Source organism: Zingiber officinale, chromosome 11B (assembly GCF_018446385.1).
Source record: "Zingiber officinale cultivar Zhangliang chromosome 11B, Zo_v1.1, whole genome shotgun sequence".
In the NCBI taxonomy this organism is placed as follows: Eukaryota; Viridiplantae; Streptophyta; class Magnoliopsida; order Zingiberales; family Zingiberaceae; genus Zingiber; species Zingiber officinale.
In genome coordinates this window covers 75410265-75437782 of record NC_056007.1, presented here as the reverse complement: position 1 = coordinate 75437782, position 27518 = coordinate 75410265, and the positions used below count along the sequence as shown (strand labels likewise).

The window sequence follows — 27518 nt, the reverse complement described above, 5'->3', positions numbered from 1 at the left end:
TGTCGAGGATATCGCCGATGATTTGGGATTGGAGAACACCGGCGATATTGAGTGTTACCTGCTTGTTGATTCTTCAAAGTGAAACAATTCTTAGTATCATGAGTATTAGTCAGATGGTATGTGCACTATCTTTGAGGAAAGTGTTGAGGAACCCCCACATGTTGTACCGCTTGAGGCTGAGACTCAGGATGACACTGGTGCAAGTTCGCCCGAGGTCCTTTAGGAGGCTGGGTAGGTCCCACTGGGCGGGCCACTGTTGGAACTGGTGCAGAGGTGTCAACCTCTTTCCTGTGGGCAGCTTGAGTCTCTTCCACATTGATAAACTCTGAAGCCCGTTCAATTAATATATCAAAATTGGTAGGAGGATTCCTAACCAAATCCTTGAAAAAATCATTATTAAGCCCTGAGAGAAGATGCTTACCAGGATCTCTGTGGTGGCTGATGGAACATCAATAGCCACTTGGTTAAATCTCTTAATATAAGTCCTAATAGACTCTTTAGGGTCTTGCTTGATGGAAAAAAGATTCCATGGAGTTTTATGATACCTCCGATTTCTGGAAAAATGATGTAAGAATACCTTGCAGAAATTCTTGAAGCTACGAATAGAATTCCCCGGCAGTCGCTTGAACCATCTTTGAGCTGCTCCTCCGAAAGTAGTAAGGAATATTCGACATTTAACTCCATCAATAAATTGTTGAAGGAGCGCCGCATGCTCAAATTTAAGAAGATGATCTTTGGGATCAATTGTTCCAAAGTATTCTCCGACATTTAAATTCTGATAATGTTTCGATAGCAGGTCATCCAACATCTGTTGAGAGAATGGAGTGATAATCCTTTTAGGAGAATTGTCGCTAGCTACCACCTTCCCCTTTCATTTTTCCCTTACAAGGGTTTCTCTAGAAGATTCCTGAAGGACTGCTCTTCGTCCTCCTTGTTCAAGAGGTGTCCGGAAATAAGCTTTAGGACGTCGGGTGGGAGAGAGAGGAGCAGAGAACAACTGGGCCAGATCTCCTCACCTGATCTCCCTCTCTCGGTGGTGAGAAGTTACAGACATCGTCGGAGGTGGCACTACAGGTAATGTGCCACCAGTATTCACTTGTTGTTGCTGTTGTTGCAGTATCTTCTATACTCTGTCATTGATGAGCAACTTTAGATCATCTTGTGATATAGTAATGGTATTGGGTTTACCAGCTTCCTCAATCTTCGTAGCCTTAGATTCAAGTGAATAGTTCCCACAGACGGCGTCAAATTTGATCCTATCTAAAATCCGCGAAGATGAGCACTGGTTCCGATGAATGACGATGATCTCTGATGAAGATGAACTCCGAAGATCTAAAGAAACTCCTCAATGCTCCTGCGCACAGTGAGACGAGCCAACAAAGCATTAGTGACCTAAGACCAGGGTGGGGATCCCTGAATAGGCCCTCCGATGCTCAAGTCAGTTTCTCTCACAGATGGAAGAAGAAGAAGAAGAAGAAGAAGAATAGTAACTGAAGTGAAACAGAGTTTAGATGTTAGAACTTGCGTACCTTGCCAACGAAGATGACTCCCCTTTTTATACTACCTCACGTGACCTCCGTAGTCGTGAAGTGGTCCCCGGTTCGTTAGGGTTTGTTAGGAGATGAAGTCATCTTCTACACTTCGTCAATAATCCTTTAAGGAATCTTTTCTGTACCCCAGATGTACCCATTTTATCGTTTATGACTTGTATTTATAATGGAGACATGCCATTATAATTGAAGAAGCTTCTAGAAGATATTTCTCGCTAAATATTCTGTTAAGCATGTCTTGGCTAGTCGTTCAAAATGGTCGTATATTAGGAATGCCCTCTGTTGAATATTTCTCGGCCGGTCGTTCAAGCCGGTCGTATATACTATTAAGAATGCCTTCTGTTAAATATGTCTCGGTCGGTCATTTAAGCCATATATACTGTTAAGAATGCTTCCTATTGAATATGTCTCGGCTGGTCGTTCAAGCCGACCGTATACACTGTTAAGAATGATTCCTGTTAAATATGTCTCGGCTGGTCGTTCAGGTCAGTCGTATATTAGGAATGTATCATAAGGCTAAGTAACTTTATGCTCGGACGGGCTTTGCCCAGCCGAGTATATATGAGCATGTGGGTGCTCCCTTAACCTGAGGTCGGCCGGTAATATGCTGAGAGTTATATATAAGGCTAAATGCCTTTGTGCTTGGGCAGACTTTGCCCAACCGAGCATAAATGAGCGCGCGAGCGCTCGTTCGGCCTGCGGTCGGCTGGTAATATTATATAAGGTCAAATACCTTTATACTCAGGTGGGCTTTACCCTGCCGAGCATAAATGAGCGCGTGAGCGCTTGCTCGGCCTGCAGTCGGCCGGTAATATGCTAAAAATAATATATAAGGCCAAATACCTTTGTACTCGGGCGGGCTTTGCCCTACCGAGCATAAATGAGCATGTGAGCGCTTGCTCGTCCTGTGGTCGACCGGTAATATGCTAAAAATAATATATAAGGCCAAATGCCTTTATGCACAGGGGGACTTTGCAGCCCAACCGAGCATATACGAGCGCGTAAGTGCTTGCTTGACCTTTATTCGACCGACTATATGCTTTTCTTATCTCTCTTGACCTAAACCCCTCCTCCACTCGCCAGGCCGATCTATCATAACCCGTATCATCTACATATATGGATATGCCTGTGAAGTACTTACTGTAGCTCGAGTGCAAGTTTCCTTTGACTTGAGGTATTCAAGTCATCTTGGTCATGGAGGCTTATACTTTGACATCTTAAGCCAAGTATTTTCTTAGAGATGTGAACCTAAGATGATTAGATATAAGTCGAAGTACTTATTGTACTTACTGTAGCATTTCCTCTTTGGATAACCCATAGAGGATTCACCGCTCCTTCCGAGGAGACGTATACCCTATGGTCACTTGTCATGATTATTACTTAAAGTGTTTGTAAAATATCACATGTTAAGAGTATACGACACTTAGACACTTGTAGGAGTAATTTAAATCCACAGGATGAGGAGATATTACTTGGGCTAGGTGTGACGTAGTCAGTCTAGTAGAGATAGATACATAGACCATGTCCTGAACTAAGTGAGTATAAGATGAGTGAAAAGAACAAGACACGACTCACTATAGCTATTGAAGGGTTAAGAACTAGTTCTTGAATCAACTATGATTTTTCAATTAAGTAGGGATCATGATGTACTACTAGGTACCACTCATGATCGATCTATAATTAAATAGTTAATTATGGGTTGCTAAGATAAACTGGGAACCTATTGGGTCATACGTACTATGAGTATCTAAAAGACATAAAATAAGTTTGAGAATTCGATATTCAAATCAAGAGATAAGATATTTGGTTGGACTAGACGAAGAGCAAATATGAAAGATATTTGTCAGAACTGAAGCACGGACGAGCCACACCTCTTATGGAAGGGTTATACCCTATTTGGTTTAGTAATGAACCAAATTAGTTTAGTTTAAACCAAGTTGGTTTGTTTGTGAACCAAACCAAGTGGTTATTGAGCCATATTTTGGTTAAGAAATTTGGGCCGAGTTTGTACTTTTTAATCCAACTCATCAAGAGAACCTATATATTGATATAGAAGGGAGAAAAATAGATAACCAATTCATTATTCATGAGTTTAGGTTTTTGGAAACCTAGCCTCCCTCTCTCTCCTCTCCCTGCTGTCACCCACCAAAAGCCATGGAAGAAGTTTTTCTTCTCAAGCTTTCACTTTTTCTTCCTTCTCTTAGATCACATCGCCTCCACATTTGGCTAGTACCAATCGGAGGTGAACCTTGTTGCTCATCAGAGTTGTCTTGAAGAACTCGGTATGGATACGAATAGAGGCAAGGTTCGTGGATGCCACTAAAGTTGATGCCCTTTTCCTTACGCATCATCCGTAAAGTAGACCTAGAATGATTGTTATTCTTAAAATTTGATTTTATGATTATGTCTGCGTGATTGTATCATGCATGCATGTGGTGTGTGTTGTAATAAAATAGTTTTATTAGCGTATTTTTGCTTTTGCTATATGTTTTGCGAAACATGTTAAGCACACACCATATCGGACATATCCTAACAAGGTAATGATCTCTCCTCAGGCACAACCTCATCCATGGTCAGGTCAATAATCATCACGCTTCTCTCATCCAATTTTGTCGGTAAATTCTAGAGATAGAATAGTTAATTTCGTTGACATACATAGACTGCGGGGTAACAAAATTTACCGATGAAATTTAAATCAGTCGATAAAATTACCGATCGAATCCATAATTTAGTCAGTAAAATATCGATTGAATTAACGATTCAATTGGTATTTACCAACTAAATCAGTAATTCAATTAGTAAATACTGACTGAATCCATAAATCAGTCGGTATATTACTGACTGAATTACTGATTCCATCGGTATTTATTGACTGAATCGTTAATTCAGTCGATATTGTATCAAAATTTTACTGTGCAATTTCGATATTTTTCGACGGAATGGTGATTTCTGTTAGAAATTATCGACGGAAGAATGATTCCGTCAGTAAAATTTAATAAAAATAAAAAAAAACCATGAATATTTACAACATATCCTGTATATAATTTTCATATCAATAAAAACTATCTTAAACGATGGTAATACAAACACAATCCATACATAAATCACAATCCATACAACATACTCACAAATACAACATACTCACAACAAACAAATAATAAAACTATTCAAAATTCAATATAAAACATAAATATAACTATCTAAATATCCAAAATTCAGTACAAAATATAATCATAACTATCCAAATACAAAATACTCACCGAATCATAACTATCCAAAAGAGAAAGACAAGTATCTAATATCCAAAAGAGAAAGACAAGTATCTAATATCCAAAATAAAATATCCAAAGTACTTACCATGATACATTTCCTATACATATATCTAAATATAATCCTATAAAAGTTAAATACAAGATATTATGATTAGAATGAATTGATGCAAATATAATATATAACTAAAAAATTATAATATATAACTAATTTTACATGTAAAAATATACTTGGATTATATTTTGGATATCTAATGATGGTGATGATGGTGAATGTATCAATACAGACTCCTAAAAAAATATAATACAATTAAAGATACATATCTAATAATATTCAAATAGAATAAATATATTTTACTTAATTTATGTATGATAAATAAAAAAAATCAAGTTGTAGTTGTTCATACCTCAGAATAATCTAATCATCAACAAGGTTTGATAGGTCTCGAGTCTTCTGTGACTCAATATCATACTGTGACTGGGGCTGCTGTAACTGGTCCCATCTAGCAACGGCTGCTCGCATTTGGGCCAATGTCTACTCCTGAGCAACCCACCTCTCCTCCTGCCTCTGATCCATCGTAGTCATTTGAGTCTTCAATTCTTGATTTTCTTTTCTTAATGACTCCACCTCAGAAGAAGAAAAAGAGAAGGAACTAGCATGCCCCCTAGGAGTCCTCAACCGATCAAATACCACCTTAGCTTGGGAGCTAAGGTCGTAGAGCAAGGAGTTCTTTGTCCTTCCACCCACAACATCATAATAAATATCATTTATTTGCTAGGTGGATAGATCCTGTGACTCTCCTCCCTCTACTGGTGGCTAAGATGCCTGAACCACCCTACTTGTCATTTCCTCCTACGTGGAAAAAAATATATGATTTATATCTTGTACACAATTACTAAAGCTAATTAATCATTATTAACTATTAAATATAATAAAGTTAATAATTCAACCTCCAATGTTTTTGGATCGACTATCAACATATGCGTCATCCTTTCTCTAGTGAGTCTTGAGAAAGATCTCCTGGCAAGTGGGTTATCTTTCTAAAGAACGTTCCTGCATACACAAATAAGTTGGGTCAAAATTATACAGGTTTGTTAATAAATAAAAATTCTATTTATCTAACTTTAAATTAGACTCACCAGATCCATAGCGTGCTCAACAATGGATCGGGATTCTGATGTATGCCGAGCGGATCTGGTACTCGGGCCACCTGGCTCTTTATTCCTATTTTCTTGAGCTTTTAGAGCCTTTGGCTGGCATCTCTCTGCAGACCAAGTGGTTGTCCATGCACCCCAGAACTCGTCGGATACATAAGCTGACCTTGTGTCATTCCTTCTTATATAATATAAGAGGTCTTTATATAATTTGGCACAATAAATATTCCAAGTCGCCGTAAATTCTGGCTCGTGTCCATCCTCCCACGTATATTTTTTTTTTGCAATTAAAAATTAAAATTTAGTATATTAAAGGATAAATATATTGTACATATTTAATTTACTTACCACAAATTCATTATAATAAAAATCCTTCGCCTCCTGGTTTACATGTCTCTATGTAGTACCAGAAATGCAAACACTTTCTTTAAATTTTTTGCTAATATATGTTGCTACTCGATGATCATCTGGAGTAAACTTAGCATATAAAAAATTAAGACATAAGATATATGTTACAAATAAAGAACTTGAATTAATAATAATAAAAAAATACTTACGACTCTCCTACCACCTTAAGCATTGTAGATCCACGGAGTGGTGTTGGATGGTCTGCCATGATATATAATATCTAAAAAATAACATTACAGCACATCATAATAAAGTTTACTAATATATTAATTAAATAGCAAAACATGATTGAAGCATAACTTACTTGATGAACAATAGTGCTAAAATTTAATTACTGCTAGACTCTGGGAGCATTTCTACTCAACATTAGCAGTTTGTAAGTCGTCGTCACTAGACTCTATTAGTTTAACAAGATCCTCACTACTGGATATCTCTCCATCATCTATCTCCTCGTAAGTGACATTAACATCTACAAGTAATTGTGATGTAGATTGGAGTTGTGAATCAACTGAATGTCTCTCTACTTTATTATTTTGAAATACATCATGGTTTTGAGAAGTAATGGTGTTTGACATTTCTATGGTCGAATAAGGCTTCATGCGATATACAGACAACCATTCACTAGATTTTCTTCTCTTCGTAGGGTATTCAAGATAAAAAACATAACCCGCTTGCACCCTAAAACTGAAAGGTTCAAACTTATTGAACCTTCTATTTGTATTAACCTCAACTAAATTATAATTTAGATGTATTCTAATATATATTCTTGGGGTCGGGTCATATCATGAACATTTAAACAACACACACCTTTTTATAGGTAATGCAAGATATTCAACCTCTATGATTTCCTCAAGTCTACCATAGTAATCAAACTCAGTGTTATTATTTTCGATAGATCCTTTAAAGCAAACACCAGAATTATAAGTTAATTTTCGTGAATCTCATTGTGTCATGTGGATTTGAGACCATTTATATAGTAACCAGAGTATACTATTATTTGATGGAGGGGTCATGATGCAAAATTTAATATTCTATCATCTTGCGCATTTGATATTCTGTGATCTTTCACCTATCAAAATAGTTATGATATAAATTAGGACTGAACTTAATTTAATGAAGAATTATAAATTTTTTTCTAACTTACATATATTTGAAACCATAATGAAAATTTGGGCTCTAACTTTTTAGCTACTTCACGTGCATCCATTGATGGATTTTGTAGATATAATTGTTATTCATACACGCTGTGAAAGAAGGTAATTTTAAGACAATTAGGATATCAAGAAAACAAATACAATGAGATGCACCTATTGGTTTATCAGAAAATTTAAAAATAGAAAGCATCAATGGGTCTATATTCTGAACATCATCAAAATTTCTAGGATACTTGTGATGTCTGGTTTTAACATTATCAGCAAAATAATAGGAGTAGAAGGAAGATGCTTCCTCAATCAGATAATCATTACATATTGACCCCTCAACTCTTGCTTTATTAGGAACATTATTCTTCAAATGGATACATCTATCTGTACTACTGTAATGCCCGAAAATTCTCAAACTTGCATTAGAATTATTCTATGATTTTTCTGGAATTTTTAGATATTTTTCCGGAATTTTTCGAGTAACGGAAGTAGCAAAAATAATTAAAAGAATAAAATAGCTTAGGCGGGAATCGAACCCGAGACCTATGGTGTAAGGGATAATGCTAGTAACTGGTGAACCCAGCAGGGCCGTGCTGAAAGAATGAGGAACCAATTATATTTATATTGGAGTTGGGTTCAATAATCCACTTAATATAAATAGGAAACTTAAAGAGGGTTTGGGTTATTTTATTTTGGTTCGGCAACTTCTCAACCCTCACCACCGAAACCACACTGCCGCCTCTCCCTCTCCTCTTTCTCTCGGTGCCCCAGCCCCAAGGTCCATAGGTTCATCTTCCGGCGACGACTTCAACACGAAAGAGGTTCTTCTCCGCGAGAGGAACGCAAAGACGTGAGCGGATCGTCGAGAAGGTCATCTCCACCGGAATTCGAGCGAATAGAATCGTAAGAAATTACGAACAGGAGGTAAGAAATCCCTCACCTACAGTATAATAGCTACCGTTTGAATTCCTGTGCATTAGTTTAGTTATATGCGTATGTTTTCGACACATAGGGTGTATTTAACCCTCCTCGCCAGTTTAGGAATTTAGTGAGTACCTTTAGATGGGCCGGACACGTCTTTCTCCTTCAGTTGGAGGTTTAGATGCTGTTGGGTGCCTAAAGGTAGTCTCCCTAATAGAGAAGGGAGTTAAAGCACACTAGGTGTTCGATTAAATAACCAGCTTAGAAAAAAATACAACTTAGGCATTTTCATTAGCACAGTTGGATGCATTAGAAGCATCTAAATTAGTAAATCGGTCTATTCTAGCTTATATGGGACTACGGTCCAATGGGTGGGCTCCCACAGTCGCCTCTAGGTTCAGACAACCTAGCTCTAGGTTCAGATAACCTAGAAACAGCAATTTAGAACAGTTTAGCTATACTCAGTATTTTACTTTTCAGTTGGCACTGTACTGGATTAGATATCCATTGGGCTGGGCTCCCATAGTCGGTCCCTAGGTTTAGATAACCTAGTAGCTCTACTAAATTCGGGACTTGCAACCCCGGGTCTAGTTAGAGATGCGCGCATAGCACGTATAGTTGCCGGGCCCATCAGCAGCATGTTTAGTATTTTCACTTATTATATGTATATGGTTTTCAACCTTTCATAAAGTAGTTCGTGAATTCAGTACAGTTCTAGCAGTAGCTCAGTATTAGCGTAGCTCAGTTCATAGTATCAGCTTAGTTTTTCCCTGTGAATATGCCATGATTGTATGCTTCTATGCCATGTCATGCTTAGTTTATTCAGTGTATCCAGCATATGTTTTAAACAGCATGATTTAAAATCATATTTGCATCGTTGCATGTTTTTGTGAGGTAGATGGTTTCTTACTAAGCTTTTTAGCTTACAGATACTACTTTTCTTATACTGCAGATAAAGGTAAAGAAAAAGTAAACCAGTAGCGGAGGCTGGAGGTCAATGCAGATCAAGATGTGTGTGGCAGGAACTGGAATAAAAGATCCTCAGGGGTTTTTAGCAAGCTTAAATAGTAGAAGTCTTAGTATTTCTTCTTTTATGCAATTTTGAACCTTAGAGTGTTTAAATCATGGGAGATTCATTTAGTTTGTTAGTAATTATGTTAGAATGCTGGTTAATAGTTGTTAGAATGTATTTCCATTGATTTTAGAATTGTTGTGTGAGATTTTGGCACGCCAAAGTGCTGAAATCAGAGCTCCGAGCGAAATCAGCTACTGATCGGTCTGCCGACCGATCAGTGAGCAGCTGGATCGGTCGGCCGACCGATCCACAAGCTTTATGCTACTGTTCTCGGATCGGTCACCGACCGATCCAACGCGATACAGTAGTGTTGCAGGTGTTCGAGTGCCTGGATCGGTCGACGACCGATCCAGACCATCCAGACGATCAGAGTATCACTGGATCGGTCACCGACCGATCCAGCTTGGCGCGATAAGCGCTCGATCGATCCGTGGATCGATCGGCAGTCTGTAGTTGGGAAGTTAGTTTCTAGCCCCTAGCTCGATGGGGTGTTCAGGTTCCCCTCCTTAGCATATGTACACCAGCAAAGAAGGTCTTTAGACCTTTCTTATCGATTGTATCCGTCATTAGTAGAGTAAAATTTTAATTAGCCCACCTTTCAGTATAGTTTAGCATTATTGTGACGATCGGCCTTACAATAGAAGGTGGGTCGTTACAGAGTGGTATCAGAGCGGTGTTCCATACTTCCTACACACACATCAGCATTGTACCTGCAGCTTCCAAGTAAGAATACCTCTACTTAATTTATGCTCCTTGTTTTGTTATTACAGTTCATATGCCTACTGCTTGCTAGTATGTATTAGTTTTAAACATGATATCGATAGTTATATAACTGCGATTACATTAGTTATGTTATGTTCTCTACGCCTTTAGAAATGGCACGAGGACGCCCTAGAAGGTCACTAGCTCATCGAGCCCCAAAGAAGAGGCGGGTTCGGTGCCTCCTCCGGACCTCTACAAAGATTAGTGGCTCGATTCAAAGAACAGAAATAGCCACCTTAAAGGCTAATCAGAAGAATACCAGTCACCCCGAACCGAATTTGACGACTCGTAGTCTTAGAGGTTCCACCACCCTCAAAGACCAAAGACCAAGATCAAAGATTCCCAAGTGAGCCAAGAAAGGAAGCCTATCTGATCCAGTGGCAGCGAGTCAAGCCAGAGAACTTCTCAGGCACTAGTGAACCATGGGATGCACAAGCCTGGTTCAAAACACTGGAGAGCACGATGGAGCTTCTGGACTGGCCAGAACACGAGAAGGTGAAGTGTGCCTCCTTCTGCCTGACAGGAGACGCACGCATGTGGTGGGAAAGGATCAGAACGAAGCGCCCAGTGAACCAGATGTTATGGGCTGACTTCGAGAATGAGTTCTTCGAGGAGTTCTTTCATATACGGGTCACAAACCGCCACTACGACGAGTTCACTGAGTTTTGTCAGGGCAACCTTTCAGTGGAGGAAGCCGTGAAGAAATTCAACAGGTTGGCTCGTCTATGCCCAGAGCTAGTCAGCACAGAGAAGGAACGAATCCGGTTGATGCTCAAGATGCTGAGGCCAGAGATAGCAGTGAACGTGGCTGGTGGCATACATAGGCCACAAACCACAGAGGAGTTAGTGAGCAGTGCCTTGACCACAAAGCATTACCAGAACAGCATAAAGCAGCAGAAGCAAGTCTCCTCAGAGTCCAAAGGCCAAGGAAACTCTCACACTCAAAAACAGCAAGGCCACAACTCTAACTGGAAAGGGAACTCCAACAGCAAGCGCAAATCAGGGAGTGACCCAAAAGGAGGACCATCTAGCAAACGACCCAGTTATCCAAAGTGTGCTACTTGTGGAAAATTTCACCCAGGGGTTTGTCGCAAGGGCACACGAGGATGCTTTGAATGTGGACAAGAAGGGCACATGGCCAAGCAGTGCCCGAACAAGACCGGTCTTCCTCAGCCACAGCAGATTCAGTATGCAGGCCAGCCAGCTCAGTTATATCAGATGCAGGCCGCTCTAGAAGGTCCACTTATCAGCCAGGGCAGGTTAGAAGCCCCTCCAGCTACGGCGAATGCGAGGATCTACTCACTCACCAGAGAGGACGTAGCCAATGCCTCGACAGTTGTCACAGGTCAGATTAGCATTTTTCAGTATAGTGCTACTGTTCTATTTGATACTGGGGCAACCCATTCATATATAGCCAGGGTGTTCTCCGAAAAATTAGAAATACCCTCAGAGGTACTCAGTGGTCAGTTTTTGATGACACTACCTAGCTCAGAGCAGTGCCGGTCATTATAGCAGACAGGGAACTCTTCTGTGATCTGATCCTGCTGGAAATGACTGACTACGACGTCATCCTTGGAATGGACTTCCTGATCAGATACGGTGCTTCCATAGAGTGCCGTAAACGGAAAGTCGTATTCCAACCCGAAGCAGAAACACAGTTCGAGTACATCGGGGAACCAAAGAGAAAAGCCAGAAAATTTCTCTCAGCTATGAAGGCACAGAAGTTGATGGATTCGGGTTGTACGGGGTACCTAGCACATGTAGTCAATACCAGCCAGGACAAGGACCAACAGCTAGCAGGAGTCCGAGTTGTATGTGACTACCCAGCAGTCTTCCCTGAGGAGTTACCAGGCCTAGCACCAGTCAGGGAGATTGAATTTGAGATAGAGCTCTTCCCCGGCACCAATCCTATTTCCAAAGCGCCATATCGCATGGCTCCAGCAGAGCTGAAGGAACTTCAGGAGCAACTACAGGAGCTGCTTGACAAGGGCTTCATACGCCCTAGTCACTCACCATGGGGAGCGCCTGTGTTGTTCGTGAAGAAGAAGGATGGAAGCATGCGACTGTGCGTAGACTACAGATCACTGAACCAAGTCACCATCAAGAACAGGTATCCCCTTCCCAGAATCGATGACCTGTTCGACCAGCTGAAGGGAGCAGCAGTGTTCTCCAAGATAGATCTCAGATCAGGTTATCATCAGGTCAAGGTTAAAGAAGGGGATATACCCAAGACAGCATTCAGAACCAGATACGGACACTACGAGTTCGTAGTCATGCCCTTTGGCGTGACCAATGCTCCAGCTACATTCATGGATCTCATGAACAGAGTATTCAGGGAGTATTTAGATAAGTTTGTTATTGTGTTTATCGATGACATTCTTATCTACTCAGGAACTCAGGAAGAACATGCAGAGCACCTGAAGACAGTACTACAGACACTTCAGCAGAACCAGCTATACGCCAAGTTCACGAAATGTGAATTTTGGTTAGATCAGGTGTCCTTCCTGGGTCACATCATCTCCAAGGATGGTATTATGGTAGATCCCAGCAAGATAGAAGCAGTAAGTAACTGGAAGAGACCTAAGAACGCCAGCGAAATCAGGAGCTTTCTGGGATTAGCAGGATACTACAGAAAGTTTGTAGAGGACTTCTCCAGGATAGCCTCCCCACTGACAGCTCTTACCAGAAAGAACAGCAAATTTCAGTGGATAGAGGACTGTGAGAACAGCTTCAGCGAGCTTAAAAGGAGATTGACCAGTGCTCCCATTTTGGCTCTACCAGACAACACCAGCAGCTTTGACATCTATAGTGATGCCTCTAAGTTGGGACTAGGAGCAGTACTGATGCAAAACGGCAAGGTGATCGCCTATGCCTCCAGACAACTCAAGGATTATGAGAAGAATTACCCTACTCATGACCTCGAGCTTGCAACAGTAGTGTTCGCTCTCAAAATTTGGAGACATTACTTATATGGAGTTCAGTGCAGAGTGTATACCGATCATCAGAGTTTGAAGTACTTCTTCACTCAGAAGGATCTGAATATGCGACAACGTAGATGGCTTGAGTTGGTCAAAGACTACGATATAGACATCTTCTACCATCCAGGGAAAGCCAATAAGGTAGCCGACGCACTTAGCAGAAAATCCATGGCTACCTTGTTATCTCTTACGGCCATGTCACCACCCCTACAGAAGGAGATCGTAGATTTCGGTCTCGAACTCATCGTTGGACAGCTCTCTACTATGACCTTAGAGTCTACCTTGCTTGGTGATATTCAGTCAGCTCAGGAGCAGGACCCTGAAATTCAGAAAATCAAGCAAGGGCTAGCAGAATCAGAAAGTAGAGAATTCAGAGTGTCCGATAGCGGGGTGTTGTATTTCAGTGACAGACTCTGTGTTCCAGATCAGGAGGAGCTACGGAGACAGATTTTAGATGAGGCTCACAAGACTCCCTATGCGATGCATCCAGGTTCCACTAAAATGTATTAAGAAACATTTTGGTGGCCCGGGATGAAGCGGGACATCGCCAGATATGTTAGCATCCGCCTCACCTGTCGAGGGTCAAGCGACCCGGAGGAGTTCTGCAGCCTATACTGATTCCAGAGTGGAAGTGGGAGGATATCTCTATGGATTTCATAGTGGGACCGCCGAACCACGAATGGTTTTGACGTCATCTGGGTAATAGTCGACAGGTTGACTAAATCAGCCCACTTCTTAGCTATCAAGATATCCTACTCCATGGAGAAGCTAGCTCAGTTGTATCTCCAGGAGATCATCAGACTACATGGAGTCCCACGAACCATCATTTCAGACAGAGACAACAGATTCACATCACACTTCGGGAGTGCGTACAGCAGACAGATGGTCAGACGGAGAGAGTAAACCGGTACTCAAGATATGCTCCGGGCGTGTGCCCTAGACTTCAAGGGAAGTTGGTGCAAATATCCGAGTTTAGCATAATTTGCATACAACAACAACTATCGTGCCACTATCGGCATGGCACCACGAGGCTCTCTATGGGCGGAGGTGTAGATCTCCAACTGCTGGTATGAGAGTGGTGAGAAAGAACTAGAACTTCAGATCTAGTAGCAGATACCACAAGAGCTATCCGCAGATCCGCCAGAGGATAGAGATACCTCGAGCCGCCGGAAAAGCTATCGATACAGCAGACCCTTAGAGTTTTCGATCGGGATTCGGTGTTCCTCGAGTGGCTCCCATGAAGGAGTAATGCGTTTTGGGAAAAAGGGCAAGCTAAGTCCCGGATATGTGGGACCATACCTTATCAGCAGAAGAGTGGGCAAGGTAGCATATGAGCTAGAGCTACCCCAGGAAATGTCAGCTGTCCACAACGTATTTCATGTCTCTATGCTGAAGAAGCATACCCCAGATGCCACCCAGGTGATTGAGCCCCAGTCGGTACAGATCCGCGAAGACCTCAGCTATGATAGTCGGCCTATTCAGATAATAGACCGAGCAGTTAAGAAATTACGGAACAAGGAAGTACCATTAGTCAAAGTCATTTGGCACAGTCACACAGCAGAACAGAAGCCAGCATGAGACAGAAGTACCCGGAATTGTTCTAAGTTCTAGAACGAACTTTTTATAAAGTATGGGGGATTGTAACGCCCGAAAATTCTCAAACTTGCATTAGAATTATTCTATGATTTTTCTGGAATTTTTAGATATTTTTTCGGAATTTTCCGAGTAACGGAAGTAGCAAAAATAATTAAAAGAATAAAATAGCTTAGGCGGGAATCGAACCCGAGACCTATGGTGTAAGGGATAATGCTAGTAACCGGTGAACCCAGCAGGGCCGTGCTGAAAGAATGAGGAACCAATTATATTTATATTGGAGTTGGGTTCAATAATCCACTTAATATAAATAGGAAACTTAAAGAGGGTTTGGGTTATTTTATTTTGGTTCGGCAACTTCTCAACCCTCACCACCGAAACCTCACCACCGAAACCTCTCCTCTTTCTCTCGGTGCCCCAGCCCCAAGGTCCATAGGTTCATCTTCCGGCGACGACTCCAACACGAAAGAGGTTCTTCTCCGCGAGAGGAACGCAAAGACGTGAGCGGATCGTCGAGAAGGTCATCTCCACCGGAATTCGAGTGAATAGAATCGTAAGAAATTACGAACAGGAGGTAAGAAACCCCTCACCTGCAGTATAATAGCTACCGTTTGAATTCCTGTGCATTAGTTTAGTTATATGCGTATGTTTTCGACACATAGGGTGTATTTAACCCTCCTCGCCGGTTTAGGGATTTAGTGAGTACCTTTAGATGGGCCGGACACATCTTTCTCCTTCAGTTGGAGGTTTAGATGCTGTTGGGTGCCTAAAGGTAGTCTCCCTAATAGAGAAGGGAGTTAAAGCACACTAGGTGTTCGATTAAATAACCAGCTTAGAAAAAAATACAACTTAGGCATTTTCATTAGCACAGTTGGATGCATTAGAAGCATCTAAATTAGTAAATCGGTCTATTCTAGCTTATATGGGACTACGGTCCAATGGGTGGGCTCCCACAGTCGCCTCTAGGTTCAGACAACCTAGCTCTAGGTTCAGATAACCTAGAAACAGCAATTTAGAACAGTTTAGCTATACTCAGTATTTTACTTTTCAGTTGGCACTGTACTGGATTAGATATCCATTGGGTTGTGCTCCCATAGTCGGTCCCTAGGTTTAGATAACCTAGTAGCTCTACTAAATTCGGGACTTGCAACCCCAGGTCTAGTTAGAGATGCGCGCATAGCACATACAGTTGCCGGGCCCATCAGCAGCATGTTTAGTATTTTCACTTATTATATGTATATGGTTTTCAACCTTTCATAAAGTAGTTCGTGAATTCAGTACAGTTCTAGCAGTAGCTCAGTATTAGCGTAGCTCAGTTCATAGTATCAGCTTAGTTTTTCCCTGTGAATATGCATGATGACTTTATGCTCAGCTTTAGATATGCCATGATTGTATGATTCTATGCCATGTCATGCTTAGTTTATTCAGTGTATCCAGCATATGTTTTAAACAGCATGATTTAAAATCATATTTGCATCGTTGCATGTTTTTTGTGAGGTAGATGGTTTCTTACTAAGCTTTTTAGCTTACAGATACTACTTTTCTTATACTGCAGATAAAGGTAAAGGAAAAGTGAACCAGTAGCAGAGGCTGGAGGTCAATGCAGATCAAGATGTGTGTGGCAGGAACTGGAATAAAAGATCCTCAGGGGTTTTTAGCAAGCTTAAATAGTAGAAGTCTTAGTATTTCTTCTTTTATGCAATTTTGAACCTTAGAGTGTTTAAATCATGGGAGATTCATTTAGTTTGTTAGTAATTATGTTAGAATGCTGGTTAATAGTTGTTAGAATGTATTTCCATTGATTTTAGAATTGTTGTGTGAGATTTTGGCACGCCAAAGTGCTGAAATCAGAGTTCCCGGGCGAAATCAGAACTCTGATCGGTCTCCAGACCGATCAGAGCCTGGGCCGTGCCACTGGATCGGTCAGCCGACCGATCCAGCGTGATACAGTAGCGACTGCAGGTGTTTCGGGTGCCTGGATCGGTCAGTCGACCGATCCAGACATACCTGGATCGGTCTGCTGACCGATCCAGCCACACCTGGATCGGTCAGCCGACCGATCCAGTTGGGAACAGAACGACCGCAGCTCTGATCGATCTGTGGATCGATCGGCAGGTCTGTGAGTAGTTGAGAAGTTAGTTTCTAGCCCCTAGCTCAGTTGGGATGTTCAGTTTCTCCTCCTTAGCATATGTACACCAGCAAAGAAGGTCTTTAGACCTTTCTTATCAGTTGTATCCGTCATTAGTAGAGTAAAATTTTAATTAGCCCAGCTTTCCGCACAGTATAGTTTAGCATTATTGTGACGATCGGCCTTACAGCCAGTACCCAGAAGGTGGGTCGTTACAACTACACAGGACCAGTTATTCATGCCTCATATGCTAAATGTACTGGTAGATGTTCCATTGAATCAAAAAAATAATGTGAAAATATGCGCTCTAGTTACAAAGTATGAGAGGAATGTCTATTTCTAGCCAAAGCATATCGACCGTTATAATACACCTCACTGTTAAATCTCTAAAACACAGACTCAACTCCGTAAGTGTTTGCCAAATATTATTGAGAAGTAAATCATGAAAAGCTATTAGAATAAGTCTTTGCATAAACACGTGACAGTCATGACTTTTTATTTCAAACATCTTTAACTTGTTCGTATCCACACATCGAGTCATATTCGAAGCATATCCATCTAGGAATTTGATTTCATTCAACCAACTACATAAAGCTTGTTTACCATCTTTGTCCAATGTATAACAAACTTTTAGAAATTTATTAGTTGTTTCATTCTAATACAACTCTGGTCTGGTGACTAGTTCTTTTAATTCCTCATGTGATTTTGTAGTGCCCTTAGTTCTTCCAGACACATTCATCACAATATTGAAGATATTATCAAAGAAATTTTTCTCAACATGTATCACATCTATATTATGTCGAATGAGTAGATACTTTTAATAAGGTAGCTCCTAGAAAATGTTCCTTTTCTTCCAACCACACTTGCATATCCTAACGAGATATCTATTTATCTCATCAGAATTAGGCTGAGATACTAGGAGAAATCCATAAATATCTATTTGTTCAATGATTTCTTCACTTGAAACATGGACTGTTGAGGGAGGTTTTCTGACTACAACATTCTTTAGAATATTTTTCTTATTTCACCTAAAGGGGTGATCAATTGGTAAAAGTTTACGATGATTATCAAACCAAGATACCTTCCTATTGTAAGGTAGTGAAAATGCATCAGATTTTATCATGCAATGTGGGCATGCTAATTTATCAACCGTACTCCATCCCGATAACATTAAGTATGCTGGAAAATCACTGATCGTCCATAATAAGGAAGCATGCAATGCAAACTTAAATTTCCTTGTAACATCATAAGTTACCAACCCTACATTCCATAATTCATTCAACTCGACAATTAAAGGTTGTAAAAAAAAATCTATCTTATCATTGAGATTGGTTGAATCAGGAATAAGCACAGTAAGGAATATAAATTCATCTTTCATGTACATTCATGGTGGTAATTTGTACGGTGTTAAAATGATTGGCTAAGATAGATATTGCTATCCTGATTGATCAAATGGTTGAAATCCATTTGGAGAAAGTCCCAATATCACATTACGTGATTCCATTGGAAAGGAGGAAAACACAGAATCAAGATGTTTCCATGTAGGGGAATCACAAGGATGACACATTATACCTCCTTCATACTCATGATGCCACATCATGTGATAAGCTATAGTGGCAGATACACACAAGTGTTGAAGTCTAGCAATTAACGGAAAATAATACATCAATTTCCAAGTAATATTTTTCTTCTTCTTCCCTGGTATGCGAGTACGATACTTAAAATGAGGGTGAGTACAAATTTTGCATTCATTCAGATCACTGTCTTCATTCTAAAATATTATACAGTTGTTTATATAATAATTAATCTTCTCTACAGGCAAACATAACCCTCTGATCAATTTATTTGTTTCATAGAAACTATCAGTCATTATGTTATCAACAGTAAGCAACTCTGACATCACTTGACAGATGTCATCATAACATCTTTCAGAAAAATGATGTTCTGCTTTCATATTTAATAACTTTGCAGTAGTTGATAGTTGAGAATGACTAGAAGGAATGTCTTCTCACACTTCTCTTTCACTAGCCTTTAATATTTCATATAGTTGCTGATATTCAGGTGTTGTTATTTCATCTATATTAGAATAATCAACTGCATTCATCGCATTTTGAACCATTGATTGCATTGTAATATCAATATTTGTTGATGCTTTAGGAGCGGTAACAGTTGTCCCAGATGACGAACCACTAGAAGGCCCAATTTGTTCATATAAATAAGGCTCTCTGTGACAGTACCAATTATAGTAATTTGGCAAAAACTTATTCTACATATATGTACTTTTACAATATCCTCATCACGGAAAACCCTATTTTAATATTTTTTATGATTACACAGAAATCATAACTCGACACTATTCATGCATTATGGATGACTTTTAACAAAATTCACAAACTATTTAAATTCAACAATAAAATCATCTCTGATAAACCCATTTTCTAATCGATTGTACATCCAAACTTTGTTCATATACATTGTTACCAAATGAGAATATAATTTGAAACATTATTAAATTTGTATCATTTGAAATAAGCTTAAATAAAGCATCTTGAGCTCAAATTCATCTCATGATCTTCATATCATATTACCAAAACCCCCTCTACACTAAAGCAAATGAATGATAAACTTAGAATATAATGGTATTACTAAGGGTATCATTACAAACTTAGAATTTCATGTTATTGCTTAGGGTATCATTATAAACTTATAATTTCTAATAAACCCATGTTATTGCTTAGGGTATCATTAAATGAAATAGAAATACATATAATGAAACTAACTTTAATAACTAAAAGATAATGCAAGTAAAACAAATCTAATCTATAGAATAATGAACATGCAAACCACCAAATCCACCTGAACATCACATCTAAGTTTTGTTTGTCTCAAATATTTGAGATCCTCTGCATGAGTTTAAAGAGGTTCAAACAAATAGATATTAGCCACAAATATTTATGAAACTATTAAGGACCTCTATGACTGAGCAAGTGCCTACGGTGGTCGGGTGAGCAGGCCCCTACGATGGTCGGTCACGACCACGAGCTGGCTCCCGCGGTGGCCGGTCGAGACCGTGAGCAGGCCCCATGAGTAGGCCCCTACTATGGTTGCGAGCAAGCCCCTGCGGTCAGCTGGCTGCTAGTAGGGCACTGCAGCGGCTGGCTAGTCGTGAGCAGGCCATTATGGCTGTTGGTCAGCTGTGAGTAGGCCACTACGGAGCCAACCAACCGTGAGCAGGCCACTGCAGTGGCCAGCCGACCGCGAGAATTCCACAGAGGCGGCCGGTGGCTGCGAGCAGGCTACTACGTCAGCCGACTGACCGTGAGCAGGCCACTACGGCGATTGGCCGGCCGTTGTCGCGAGCAGGCCACTATAGCGGCCGACTGGCCACAACTAGGCAGGCTGACCAATCGCGAGTAGGGCTAAGGGCTCGCGTGCGCATGAGAAATTGACAAGAAGAGAGGAGGGAGGAAGAGAAGAGCGTACTCCGAGTCGTCGAGAACAAGAGAGGAGAGTCGATCGCCGAGAATGGGAGAGCGTTCGCCAATAGCCGAGAAGCGTTCGCCAAGAACAGGAGAGCATTTCTCGATCGTAGGGAAGGAGGTTGCATGCGTGAGAGAAAGGTTGTGCCCTAATTTCTATTTGGAATTACCAACGAAATTTACATTCTGTTGGCAAACTCCAAATACACACCCGACTGAGTCGGTAAACCTTCGACTGAGTGTCAATTCAGTTAGAGGTTTCGTCATTCTTTGCATGTTTTTTTTTGTAGTGGAACCCCCTTATCTGACCACACAACAGTTCAATTAATTGGACTCCTACCTCTTTTTATTAGACTTAAAAGGGAGACTGATGATATGAGAGATAATTTCCTACTGAGGTGGAGGTTAAAGTCAACAAAAATATGATCTGCAACTCCACTTAGTCCTCGACTCCATGTAGCTCCCGAGCCTCTGACTCCATGCATTTCTCGACTCCATGCAGCCCTCAACTCCGAGCAGTCTTTGACTCCGTACAACCTCCGACTCCACGCAGTCCCCAACTCCGTACAATCTTCAACTCCATGTAATCTAAAACTCCATGCTATCCTCGACTCCGTACGGTCTCCAATTTATAATCGGAAAGACACTAACGAGGGGGGGGGGGGGGGGGAACAACATTCGTCACTTTTTCCAAAATCACGAGAATATGTAGCGGAAAAGAACAGAAAAAACAAGTGCTAACACAAGTTATTTTACTTGGTTTGGAATTTTCGACAACTCCTACATCAAGGCCCGCACTTGTTGAGTGCTTTCGTTGGGCAATCATTACAATCATGAATAATAGATACAAAAATTAAGTACAAACTGTAGGAAATAAAAGTATACCGACAATACAAAGATGGAAGACTCGAGTGTAGCTTGCCAGATCAGCTTTTTTGTATCCCGCAGACCTTTGTAGAGCAACATGCGATTATGAAGTGGTAGGAATTAGTGTTTGAAGCTGCTTAATTATATAGGTTATTCAGGGCGTCTGGAGCTCCTCTCTAGGTGCTTGGAGTGTGCTGACATGGTTGCACCTCGTCGAAGATTTATCCTGCAAACTTTATCCACCTCAGGGCGCCCAGACCCATCTAGGTGCTTGGACCATGATGTGTGCATGCCAAACAGCGATCGCCACCTCAGTTAGTCGCCTCCTGCCATACCCCCACCTTGTCTGGGCGCCTATAGTAACTCTGGGCGCCTAGACCTCCAAGCGCCTGGACAAGGTTCGGGCGCCTGGACAGTCTTCTTCCATCTTTTTTCCAGCATCAAAGTGTTAGTAAAAATACCCTGCAACACAGAGTTAGGACAGTTTAAAATAAACAGAATGATTATTGATTATATCTTGTTTTCTCAAGACTAGAATTTAGTCATGGTCTCAGCTTAGACTTCCAAAATGGCTTTAAGCTGAACTAACGCCTATAGCCCCTAATTGGGAATCACCCTCACTGGAACTCTCTCCTCTAGTGCTTACCTCACTTACCATTGCAGACATACTTGACTGTTCAACTCACCAAGTCTTCCTGCCAGATGTTCTATCTGGACTTCAGCTAGTTGTCAAGTCCTGTAGACCCAATTGGACTTCTGGTTAAATATCATGTCACTCCTTGATTTATTTAGATTTCATGCCAGTTATCAGGTCCTCTAGACTTAACTGGACTTTAGTTTGGTGTTAGGTCTCTATCTTTCAGTCCTGCATACTTGGTAAAAAGGTTAGACAAACAACACATCTAACTTTAACTTATTTGTCATACTTCAAAACCTGATTATTAGTACAACTTGCACCAACATCCGACTCCACGTACTCCTCGACTCCAGGTTTTCCAGATCCGGACCGGTGACGGATATACCTGACTTCTAACCGGCAAGACGTTGAACAGTTGCTCACGAAAGCTATGGACAACGCAGATATTTTTCCCTAAAGAACATGCATGAGAAACACAACCGTTTAACCTAGAATAGGTGGGCAACGCAGCTATTTATTTCAGAAAACATGGGTAATGTAAGCACAAATCTTGAAATATGAGAAGAATGCGAGAGCATAGCTACAACTTTATAAAAGGTCACCGGCCCTCACGGGCGTAGGGGGTAACTCTCTAAACCTAAGCAACTTTTACTACTATTCTTCTCCATTTTCCTCTACTAAAGAATGACTTGAATATTGGAATAGCAGAGCCAAGACACCTCCCGTTTATCATTCTAACTCTCTCTTTCCTTTTTTTCTCCTTTCTAGATTCCGCCAGATTTTTCCACAAATCCTTGTTGCCCCTAGGTGATTGACGACTTAGTCAACATCAACACAAACTCACCGATAGTTCACTTGTCGGTGATCTAAGAAGAGATCATTATAGAAACCTTGTCGATAGTTCACAATTCGAATTTAATCTAATATGAGGACCGGAAAAGTTGTCCCATTTGTTACAAAACATCCATCAGCAAGTGCCAATTAGTCAGAAAAAAGATGGAGATGCAAAGCAGTGATCCTCGATGGCTTCTTTATACCCTTGGGAATGAATTTCTGTATACAAGTAATATACTTGACATCAAGTTGGTAGAATCGACTTCTTATCGACAAATTCCTGCTCATTGAGTTGGTATTCTCCAATACGCTTGAACTGGGTGTATACATAGTCCTTGTGTTATCGTCTGCTAATCCTGATCCACTTCATGAAAAGGCAGTGGAACTGTCTTAACAGCCCTAAATTTTCCAGCATTGTTCAGGTGCTCATTCTCCAACCTGAAACATCGATCAGTAGAGATTAACATTTAAGAAAGAAAACAACAATAGAAAAGAAAAGTTTTTTTCTTCTAAAAAATTTACCTATAAAAATTCCAATGCCCTCGCCGAATCACCTCGAGGGCTGCTAAGAAGAATGAAGTCACTCTGTAATCCAAACTCGCAAAGTTGTAGTGCAGAACTGTTTGCAACCAAGCGAGCCGTAGAACAAAGTTCAAAGCCTGCAAATTTATTGTGGAACATCTTCGTCGTTGATCTCATGAGTAAAATTATGGTGTGGTAATTTGTGTTTGAGATAAACAAACTGATATCATACTTAAGACTTCATTAGATGTGATTAGTGTATATGATCTCATGACATACCATCGATAAGTAGTAAACAAACTTGCACCGGAGGATCAATTCATTCCGAAGCCATCGGTTCTTGGAGTTGAGTTGGAGCAATCCCCAATCCTTAACAAAATCCCAGTACAGTTGGTACACAGTGGCAGCACTTGAGATTACTACAAGAAGTGCAAGCCAGCCTGCACTCTTCTCCTTTTCATAAGCTACTTTGGCACCAGCAGCCAGCATGGCTGAAACATACTTTCCCAGGTTGATCAAGTGGCTTGTTTCTCCTTCATCAAACCATCTTCTAGCACACTGCACGCCCAGACCATATCAGAATCCAGATGAATAGAAAGGAGGAGAGTGTGCGAAACTAATTAAACCTGCATGGCTCGCCAGTAGTAAGGAAGAAACGAGACAGCATACGCTAAATCCCTGTAATGCTTGGATCTCATGCAAAGCCCGTAGTCTTGTGTTCTATAACTCCCAGTTATGTAGTAGCATGCCACATACTCCATGTTTCTGAGCATTGGGACCTAATTTTCAGCAAACGATATGGTTAATGGATAGAAATTTGATAATGTCATTTTTGAATGATTGATTAATATACTATTATACCTGGCTGCAAAGTTGATCAGCCATGAAGAAATCCACCATGACCACCTGAAATTTGCAAGTGGAAACTGGGTTAGACAGAGAAATGAATACTTGGAAGGGAACTATTGCTCAATAATTAAGTAGAGATGTATACCTTGTACAAATGACTCTTAGGAAGCAGTAGCGACTAGATTTGTAGATAATGTTGACTGGGCAAAACAACACTATTAGGAACATCTGTGTGACACAAGAAGCATCTTATCATTCTCAAGTTCTTGCGTGCATTATGGCAAGAATATTATTAACCTTATCCACCACATCAAAATATTCTATCAACTAATAACAGTAGATTAAGTTATTTGATGCTGAAAATGTTCCAAAGAGAAGTATCAAACTGTATAATGAGCAATCATAGAATTATCTACCAAAAGCAGGAAGCCTGGGATTGCTTGGACTTGAGTGGAAGAGTATCCTCTTGCAACAAGGCTCAAGTGTGCAAACATGACCCCTACGATTACAGTCATAGAGGTGGCACATATCAGGAACACATCCCTGTACTTGAGCTCTTTGGTCGGAGCAAACTCAAATATGAAGGTGTGGTTGATGCGTGTCTTCCTCCACATGAAGATGTTGCAGCCATAGAGGAAAACGTGCAGGAACAAGAGGCTAAACATGCTGCAATTGTCCAAACGGATTTGTTCTTGAATGAACTGATCGCCTAATTAAAGTTCTAAGCTTGGAATTAGAAAACTACTTGCCTTAACACAGGGTACACGGTCTCCATGTAGATAGTGTCCGATTGCCCAGTGTACATGCCTGCTATGTGTGCCATTATGCAATATCCAACGAACAATGCAATGAAACATCCAGTAAAGAGACCTGATTGAACAAATAGAACAATATTTACGGGTCTTGATGACCTCAAGTTGTAACAAATGCTTTGCGATTTTCGATTAGTTACCAATGAAGAAGGTGACAGAATGAGATTCTGTGCGCTGATGAGGCTTGAGGTACTTCATCGCCTTGCGCTTGTCGTCGTCGGCAAAATGTTTGGCGAAAAGTTCTTCAACTTCGTCCATCAACTTCATTGCCTAGCGTTGTCGTGGAGTTGCTTGTTAGAACTAAAATTGTTTTTGAAAGGTAAATCATAGTATTTATATATATATATATAAACGTGGAAGTACCATGTCTGAGCTATTGAAGTAGGAGCTCTCGACCACTTTGAGGTATATGTTGAGGACTTCCTTCCCCGTCACCTGCAAGAGAGATCAAATAACAGAGTTAACAGAAATGTTTATTTTTCAACACTTTGCCACGGGAGACACTCTAATCAACAATGAATACCTTGTCAAATTTTTTCAGGATCTTCACGAAAGCTAACATGTTCAGAGTTCTGAAATTACAAAAGAAACATCATCCAAGTTCTAAGCAAAGTCTAATACAGATAAACTATACTGACTTTCTTGTTACTCACCGGTATGATTTGAGGTAGTTCAGTCCTTTGTAGAGCTCAATGAAAGCTCTCTTGATCATCTTCTCCGCATGGTGAAGCTTGGTCTTGTTGATGTTGAGCTTGTGAGGGCCACACTTCCTTGCTTGGTTACCACCAAAGTCCTCCATAAACAAATAAGCCAAGGCAGAAAAGGTCCTTGAAGGGGTGGTCAAGGGTATCTTGATCTTTAGGTTTTTGCCCTGGCAGCTGAATACCCTGGCCGAGAGACTCCTCAGCTTGACTTCCTCCAGTTGAACCTTCTCCGAGTCACCAGAGTCAGAGTACCCGAACGGGCTCCTCTCTAATTCACTTGATAGGATCTCCTGTGGCTGGTCTTGTTCCTCTTCAACTTTGGTGCTCCTTATCGAGTCTTCTTCTGTCACCAAAAATCAAGAAATTACTTGTGAGCGACACAATATACCTTCTCTCGAGAAATTTGTACATATGCAATGTGGTATTCCTACCGCATGAAATTGAGCAAGAAATGGAAGAATCATCCTTCGCGTCATTAGTCGAGGAGATTCTCCCTCTCTGGTTCTTGAGAGCGGCCTGGAGCTCAAGGAGGATCTCCATCTGTTTCTTTAGGGACTCTCCCCTCTCCAGGAACTCTTTTTCCTTGGCGCTGTAGAACTTGTTCACCTTGTTCAGCTGAAGGTCGAGCCGCGCGAAGAAGTCTTTTGCTGCATCAGTGTCTGCGAATTCCTCGAGCAATTCGGTTTCGTACATGACTCCCCTGCTTTCTGAGATCGTGAGCTTCTTATGGACCTGAATCATTACAAGACGATACTGATAGCAGCAGAAACGCAACTAGGAAGTGAGGAACTACGAGGGGGACAAAAAGGTTAAAGAAAGGGAGAAACAGAGGAGGTACAGAGACAATGCCATGCCTGAATGGCTTCATGGTCCTTGTGCCGATCGGGGCCAAAAAGAGGGAGCTTCCTCAATTGGGAAACCAGCCTCCGGGCAAAACCAGGCTGCGGTTTCATGTTACTAGGTCCATTGTTAGCATTAAAGACATGCATTCTCTTGAGGTCCTTCTTGAGCTGCCAGTAATCGACAAAGGCCTCCTTCCATTCCGGCACAAGCTGGCCCTGAAACTGCTTGGAGAATTTCACCATCTCCCCGTCGTCAGCCCACTACGCTTCTAAATTCCAAGCGGTGCGAGGGTGGGTGTTTGCAGAGAGGGCAGTGGAAGGTATATATATATCTGAAGGGAGGGCATCAACTGATGGTGTTGGGGAACAGCACATTCTCAGATATCCCATGCATAAGGCTCGTGTTAATATACCGAGCACCTTGCTCCACTTGGAGTCATGGCGGGGGCAAGGATTCTCCAGAGAGGAAGGTAGAAGAAAGGAGGAGGAGCTGGAGGATCGGAGGCTTGCGATGGTGGTCGAATAAGATTTGCTGAGTGGAGGACGAACGAGGCCTGCGGGACCGGAGGTTGGCGTGGGTGCTGGGGAGTCACCATACCACTGGCTGCCCTCCATGCCTTCAACTGGTCACACCTCTCTTATGCACTACTGTTTCTTGAGTTCAGACATGAATCTGGCTAGACGATGAAACATAAAGATCGTACATACATGCATACATGGTGGCAAAAAAGATGAATACGTTCGTCCTTAGCGTCCCGGTCAATCTGTCCTAGGATTAACACGGAGTAGGTAAATCACGGGCAACTACTAGCCTTTGAAATAATGACTAGCACATAAGAGAGATATTTACCTCGGTTTTGTCGAGATTCGAACCTCAGATCTTATGATGGCAACACCTTATGCGCTAGCCACTAGACTCATCCGAAAGGACATACATACATGCATACATGCTCAAACTAGCAGCTTCCTCTCATCCCTTAATTATTTAACG

General features: G+C 41.1%; 1 protein-coding gene across 1 annotated transcript; it reads right to left on the bottom strand.

Moving 5' to 3' along the window:
* Positions 1-22826: 22826 nt before the first annotated feature.
* LOC122035081 (phosphate transporter PHO1 homolog 1-like) lies at positions 22827-27091 on the bottom strand. The gene is made up of 14 exons (XM_042594461.1): positions 26540-27091; positions 26117-26417; positions 25635-26028; positions 25505-25553; positions 25345-25416; positions 25122-25251; positions 24919-25039; positions 24586-24835; positions 24322-24397; positions 24182-24288; positions 23947-24099; positions 23600-23878; positions 23321-23457; positions 22827-23236 (listed from the first exon to the last, which is right to left on the bottom strand). Exons 1-14 carry the CDS (start codon positions 26768-26770, stop codon positions 23149-23151), a joined length of 2388 nt encoding a protein of 795 aa, XP_042450395.1. The 5' UTR covers positions 26771-27091; the 3' UTR covers positions 22827-23148.
* Positions 27092-27518: the final 427 nt, after the last annotated feature.